Raw genomic sequence first — 8017 nt, 5'->3', positions numbered from 1 at the left:
ATCGTTTTTTCGAGAGTTTTGTTTTTTGGTTCGACAAACACTTTCTTTGGACGATGAGTTGATGTTAAATTGAAATCTTTCTTTTATTTGATGCTTCATCAGCTTAACCTTTAACACGAAAATCGTTTATAACCACACCGAAGAGAGTTACTCTACTCCACAACAAGATAATGGTTTATTCTAACGCGTAAGGGGAAAATTGCGGTGATAATTTTCGTGATCAGTTAAAACGATTCAATAATTCTTCGTTTGACACTCATCCACATCGGTCACGATGAACCAGTTGACTTTAAATTTCTTTTATTTATTGGGTCATTACTTTATTTATTGGCGACGATGTTCCATACTCATACGCTCCTACATACAAAAAAACCGTTCTACATTTATTTTTCATGAATTTTTATTTTACACCTGCCCTTACTTAAAAAAACAGCAAAAATTCCAGGTGAATGTTACAAAGTACCAATTTTAATAGAGGCCTCATTGTATTTGCCAAACATTTTGAATTAATAATTTAAAGGAAAATGTTATACGTTGAAGCAACTCAGTAGATCAAATTGGCAAAAGCGAATCGTTCGAAACGCTTTGCACATCTCTTACGGTCGGTGGTGTAGTGGATTTTCATAAATGCTTTATAGTCCTAGGGCTGTAAAGTATTTCTTGTTTTGTACTTTGTGTGTAAAGTTGTGCACGTAACTCGGCATAGCAATGAAAAGTCAAGTAACCTAATTTATTAGAGCGGCATCGACTTCTGTCAAAGTACAAAGAATTCCGTAATAAGATTTGACAAACTTGAAGCGATTACGAATCAGAATCTCGCTCTAAAACCTACGAGAACTAGGCAATTTGTTATTGGTGACCAATTAAACGAAATAGTAGGACAATACAAGGAAATAGTAAGTCAATAGATGCGCATTTACATACCAATAGAAGCATGTAAAAAAAACCCTCAACTTTCTATGGAGTCTTGTGCAAAGTGAATGATCCGGACATTTGTTAACTGATTCTCAGTGTCTGCAGAGCCAACAAGCATTGAAACTAAAAAAAATAACTAAAATTGAAGTCGCAGCACATGACTGTTTTGGTTGGTATGATAGCACATATTCCGAACAGATTGGTTATTGTTTTACTTCTTTCCAAATGTAGACTTGATCAGGGTCCTTCGGAAATAGGAACTTGTGGGACTTGCAATAAAAACAACTTTCTATGAGAATGAATGTTCTGTATTAACTTTGACTTGTTCACTTGTACAGCCATCGATTGGCAATGAATAATCGTAAATCTAACCGAACCAAATACAATGAGACCACAGTGTGGTGAATAAACTTTCGGCAGTGATGCCAGCTTAATTATTACCTGAACATATTCCCACCCTTGAAGCATTCGTGCTTCAAAATTAATTAAAAGTTGAAGAAAATTTTACGTTACCCAAAAACAGTTTCATTCTCACAAAATTTTAATTCAAAATTGTGCTAAGGCATCTTTTCTGTAAGGCAGGAGAAGGTATCCCAAACGGGGAGCCATTAAACCTTGCCAAATCGTTATAATAATCTTAAAACTACGTCAGCAATTTTCAAATTCATCTCACGCTAGTTGACAATAAATTCTTAAAGTAATTTGATTCTGAACTTCAAACAACATCCACAAACGAACCAAAATTGAAAATCCAAAATTTCGAACAAGTTAATTCACCTCTACCGTCAAATGAAAATTTACTTGAAACATCGCACCGCCACTTTGTAATTAGAATTTAAATGAATAAAAATGAACGTTTGAAAATTGACCTTTACTCTAAATACGATTTTCTTCGATAGGCAAAACTGATATCTTAGAAATGTTACGTTTCAAAATCGACTTGTGCGTCTTCAGCTTAGCAACATACTTCGAAAAATCTTTAGGAATCGGAGGATCTATACTTGCCGCGTGCTTTTCCAATTTAACCACCCTCACATTGTCATCATCTCCTGGATAAACTTTCAAAATTCTTGCCACTGGCCATTTTGCTGGTATTTTACTTTCTTCACGCAATAAGACCAATTGACCTTCTTTGATGTTCTCTTGCGCTTTTAACCATTTTGGACGTTGTTGCAACCGTGACAAATATTCGCTGTGCCATACCTTCCAGAATTCTTGATACACACGTTGGACCAGTTTCCATCTCGACAGTCTGTTTATATTCTCTTCCAGCAAACTGACTTCAGGGACCGTGGTCGGTGCTTCACCAATGAGAAAATGACCAGGCGTGAGATACGATACATCGTTAATGTCTTCACTGACTGGACACAACGGTCTGCTGTTTAAACACGCTTCAATTTGGTATAGCAAGGTCGTCATTTCTTCATACGTAAACATGTTGTTTCCAATGAGCCTTTTGAGATGGTACTTGATGCTTTTTACTCCCGCTTCCCAGAGCCCTCCAAATGATGGACTAAGTGGGGGATTGAAATGATGCGTTGTTCCATCGTGTGCCAAGAAACTTTGTAATTCAGGATTCTTCATTAATTCGATGAATTGTTGACGCATTTCCCTACTTGCTGATACAAAATTTTTTCCATTATCGCTGTATAGATCACTGCATTTGCCTCTTCTCGCCACAAATCGTTTGAAACATGCAATAAATGCAGCAGCTGATAAACTCGATACCAAATCGACATGAAGGGCTTTCGTAGCTAGGCAAACGAATATTGCAATGTAACTTTTCTGCGTTGGATTTGCATATCTTCCTCTCGTTCTGCCCGTGAATGTTTTTGTTATGATCGGTCCAGCAAAATCGACGCCGGAATGTAGAAATGCACGGTGTTGAATAACTCTATTGACTGGTAGATCAGCCATTATTTGCTCTGCTGGCTTACTCCGATGTGGAAAGCAAACGAGGCACGTTCCAATGACTTTTTTGATTTCGGATGAACGACTGAAAATCCAATATTTCGCCAAGTGTGCATTCATGATCGTTGGACCACCGTGAAGTGTACATGTATGCGCTTGTTGAACCAGTAATTTTGTAAAATAATTGTTCTTAGGCATGATGATTGGATGTTTTTTCTCAAATGGTAGCTCTGACTTGCTGATTCGACCACCAACTCTCAAATATCCACTTTGATCAACGAATGGACGCAACTTTATCAATTTGCTGCGTGCCAACAATTCATCACCGCATTTGATTCTCTCGATTTCGTCTTTGAACGCCATTGCTTGAACGTATAATATCCATTTCTTCAGTGCAGTTCGTAGGTCCTGAGCATTTGGTTTTTCTATTTCATTTTTTGTTTTTGCTTTCGTTGAAGAGCAAAACTTCGTAACGTATGCCGTGTTCCATAACAAGCGTGCCAATGTTGAATGTTTTTTGAGCACCTCGACCAAATATTCCTTTTCTTGCACATCGACTGTCAGGTGAGTAAACGCCGATATGTTTCGCTTTTCTAAGTCGGTTTCGTAGACTTTCTCGTATGAAGGCCATTGTTCTTGCGGTTTCGATAGCCATTGTGGTCCTTTGCACCATAACTTGTGATTGACCAATTCAGAAGGCATAATCCCCCTTGACGCACAATCAGCTGGGTTCTCATCTGTCGATACAAAAAACCATTTATCGATATTAGTTAGAGATTGAACTTCCGTAACTCGGTTTGCTACAAAAACATTGTAATGGTTAGGATGAGACTTTATCCAAGCTAGCACGGTCTGGTTATCAGAATAAGTAAACGTTTCAACATTCGGAATCCTTAGCGAACCTTTGATCTTTCCCATCAACCTTGCTACTAACACTGAACCACACAACTCGAGCTTAGGCGTACAAATTGTCTTTAACGGAGCCACCTTGGTTTTCGCACTTAAATTCGTAACTACAATTTTACCATCACTCTGAACCACTCTCGCAAATACCACTGAAGCGTAAGCCGATGTTGATGCGTCTCCAAAACCGTGTAACTGCAATTGAACGACGTCACAAGAGCCAATCCACCTCGGAATTTTTATATTTTCCAAATGATGTAACTGATTTCTATACTTTCTCCACTCTCTCATTTTGATTTCAGGCACTTTATCGTCCCATTTTAAACCTTTTACAGCCCACAATGACTGCATCATTATTTTCGCTTTGATTGTAGAGGGAGCCATCCATCCTATTGGATCGAACAATTTGGAGATGTCCGACAACAATTCCCTTTTGGTGAGGTTTTTCTTTTCCGAGTACGCTGAAACCTTAACTTCGAATGTGTCATCGCATGGATTCCAATAAACTCCAAGTGTTTTCACTGATTTTCCAACTAATTCCACCAATTTCGTTGTATCATCACGATCTTCGACTGGAACATTATCAAGTATTTCTTTGTTGTTCGAGTACCATTGCCTTAGACGAAATTTTCCATCATTCATGATACGTATGATGTCATTCTGCAGCTGTTTGCCTTTTTCTACAGTGTCGCTTCCTGATGCTAGGTTGTCAACATAGAAATCCTCTTTCACGATTTTTGATGCGTCCGGAAATTTGTTTGAATTATCTTCAGCCAATTTTACTAAAGCTCTCGTTGCCAAAAATGAAGCTGAAGCGGTACCATCGATGACAGTAGTAATTCTGTATTCTTTTATTGTTTCGCTTTCATTGAACCTCCACAACAATCGCTGGAAATCTCGATGTTCTGGAACCACTTTAACCTGACGATACATTTTTTCGATGTCTGCTAGAAATGCGATTGGATGTTTTCTCCATCGTAGCAAGATGCAAAATAAATCCTCTTGTGTTTTCGGTCCAACCAACAACTTATCATTTAGCGAAATTCCTGATGATGATTTTCGTGATGCATCAAACACAACTCTCAGTTTCGTTGTTAAACTTTCTTCTTTCATTACGGCATGATGAGGTAAATAATACTTGTCGCAGTCGGCTAAGTTCATTCTATCCTTCGGAACCAATTCTATATGCTTTGCTTCGATTAGCGCTTGCATGTAATTTTTGTAACGATTTCTCAATGTTTCGCTGTTCACGAATCTAGCTTCCAATCGGAAAAGTCCATTTAAAGCAGCTTTTCTTGACTCACCAATTTCCATAGATTGTTTTTTTGAATCGAATGGAAAAGCCACTACATATCGACCTTCTTCATTTCGATGAACTCTTTCCAAAAATATTTCTTCAGCTTCCTGCTCTTTGATGGTTAATTTTCGGATTTCTGGAATTTCTTCTAATTCCCAAAAAGATTTTAATGTCTGATTCAAAGTGTAATCAGCTGAGTTCACCATGAAGGTAGAGCTGACTTCTCGCATTTTTCTTGACTGCTCAGCAGATTTAACAACACCAAACAACAACCATCCAAGACGACTATTTTGTGCAGTTGGAGATGAATTCACCTTCTTTTTTATTCCTTTTAGGACTATTTGTTCGTAGACTTCCATTCCTAACAATACCTCCACTGTAGACGGATGATCAAAATGAGGATCAGCAAACTTAACATTTGCAAGATGCGGCCAATTTTCTCTATGCACCGGTATAATTGGCAATTCACCTGATATTTTGTCGATTACGCTGGTTGACACATCCATTTCGAATGCTGGATCGGTGTGTGACGAAAATTTCAATGTGACCATTTCATCTTGACTCGGAACTTTTATATCTCCAACACCAATTATCTGAACACAATTCTTTCGTCCAATTAAACCCAACTTTTTAGCTAATGCCGTCGTGATGAGCGTATTCTGTGATCCTTGATCAACTAATGCCTTTGTTGGTATTTTTTCACCATAAATCGTGTGCACGAAAATGATCGCTGTTGCCAATAGCACTTCACTTCTAAAACCTTTGCTTCCTGTCATTGCCGATATCCGTGTATCCGTTGAAGCTTGCGTATTGCTGGACGATGCAGCCGAACTAGACTCTGATACTTCCATATGAATGCTTGTGTGATGTTTACCCTTGCAGTGTTTGCACCTCGACAAACTCTTACAGTCAGCTGATGTATGTCTATTGGCGAGACAATTGAAGCACAACTTGTTGTCCTTCAAAACATTTTTTCGTTCGGTTATACCGAAACTGATGTACTTGGGACAATTGTAGAGCTTATGACCCATTTCACTGCATCCGTAGCATCTGGATTCCACATTGCTTTGTTGATTTTCGAATTTTGACCAATTATTCTTCTTTCTATTGTCTTCATTCATGCTGCTCGGTTTAAAGTTGTACCCTCCTGTCGGTTGATTTCCATGTATCATTTCTAACGATTGCCATCTGCTTTCCAGAAATTCCTGTAGCTGATTGAAAGTTGGTATTTCATTCTTCGTTTGTTTCAATTCCCATTGCTTGTGAGTCTCGGTGTCTAACTTCGATACGATGACATGAACAATAATCGCATCCCAATTATGGACTGGTATTCCTTGTAGACGTAAGCTTTGCATAACTTCTGATGACGTGTCGATTAAGCTTTTTATTTCTACATGATTTTCGTTGTAAATTTTTCGTTGCTCAAACAACTTCTTCAATAAACTATCCACGATGAAACGCTTATGCTCGTAACGGTCCTTAAGTTTCTTCCATGCTTCCTCATAATTTGCTTCGGTAGTTGTGATCGATCTCAATAACCTTTCAGCATCACCTAAGACATTTGTTTTCAGGTAGTGCAATTTCTGCACGTTGGCTATGCTTTTATTTTCATGAATTAGACTTGAGAAAAGATCATGAAATGTAGGCCAATCTTCATAATTGCCAGAAAATTGATTCAATTCAATCTTTGGTAACTTAACCTCTTGCTGTCTTGGTACGCCATTATTCGGCACTCGTTGCTTGCTTCTCTTGTCGCTTTCCAAATCCAATCTTAGCTTGATGATATCCTGAAGCTTCACATGACAATAGAAATACGAATCTTCAAATTGGCTGCGCACATTGTACTGCGCTTTTAATAATTCTTTATCGCCTTTGCAGTCCTCCTCCATCAATTTCTGATTTTCTTCAAATTCTTCGTACAAACGTTTGACTAAATCCAGTTTCAGTTGAAGTGCGCTCTCTGATGTATCCTCTTTTACTTCCTTACAATACGTAACATGTGCATTCATTTGCTTTTGTTGAGTTAATTGTTGCGTTAAACTCATTTTTAATTTGCTAGTGGCGATTATTAATTTACCGAAATTTTAATTGTAGATTTATCAAAGTTGCTGAAAATCTTAGTGGACAAATTAATAAACTCAGCAGCGTAAAACGTCTCATAAACGGTGCATTCAAACCACATACGGAAATATCGAAGATAAATTGAACGCCCCCTTAAGTACCAATCACAAGTTGCCTTCGTTGTCGCTTAGAAATCATGCGCACCTTAATGGAAACTCACTCCTTAGAGCAATCAATTACACCACGTTGAACAACTAGTCGAGTCGACCCCGATTTAAACTAGCCCGAACAACGAAATGCAATTAATTAAAACGGTAATGTTTCCTCAAAGCTCTTTCCAATGTTCAAAACGTTTTTGTCACAACCTTAGCCACAAGCTTTCAGACTAAATACAAAACGTACAGCCGTCCAATCGAATTTTCACTTATCTTTTGCGTGTCCAGGTCCAAATTTATTTGCGCTCTGCTACCATGTTTTACTTCTTTCCAAATGTAGACTTGATCAGGGTCCTTCGGAAATAGGAACTTGTGGGACTTGCAATAAAAACAACTTTCTATGAGAATGAATGTTCTGTATTAACTTTGACTTGTTCACTTGTACAGCCATCGATTGGCAATGAATAATCGTAAATCTAACCGAACCAAATACAATGAGACCACAGTGTGGTGAATAAACTTTCGGCAGTGATGCCAGCTTAATTATTACCTGAACAGTTATCATTAATATAGTTGTGTTGTTCCAGATCAACGATAGGAATTCCCATTAAGACCAAACATACGTTTAGTACAACACCTTGGTGCTTTCTCGTCAAACCGTCCCTTCGGAACTACACGGAAAAAAAAGAAATATTCAATACCAATTTAATGTAAAAAATTGGTATCGAATATATAAATATTTGTGGCGAATATATTAGATAAACATTTGTAGCAA

General features: G+C 37.9%; 1 protein-coding gene across 1 annotated transcript; it reads right to left on the bottom strand.

The window, feature by feature from the left end:
• Window positions 1-1791: 1791 nt before the first annotated feature.
• Window positions 1792-7071, bottom strand: LOC119077196. The gene has a single exon (XM_037184376.1). The coding sequence runs from the start codon at window positions 7069-7071 to the stop codon at window positions 1792-1794; it is 5280 nt and encodes a 1759-aa protein (XP_037040271.1).
• Between the last annotated feature and the right edge of the window lie 946 nt (window positions 7072-8017).

Source organism: Bradysia coprophila, unplaced genomic scaffold (assembly GCF_014529535.1).
Source record: "Bradysia coprophila strain Holo2 unplaced genomic scaffold, BU_Bcop_v1 contig_232, whole genome shotgun sequence".
NCBI classification, from domain to species: domain Eukaryota; kingdom Metazoa; phylum Arthropoda; class Insecta; order Diptera; family Sciaridae; genus Bradysia; species Bradysia coprophila.
This window is presented reverse-complemented; position numbering and strand designations above follow the sequence as displayed.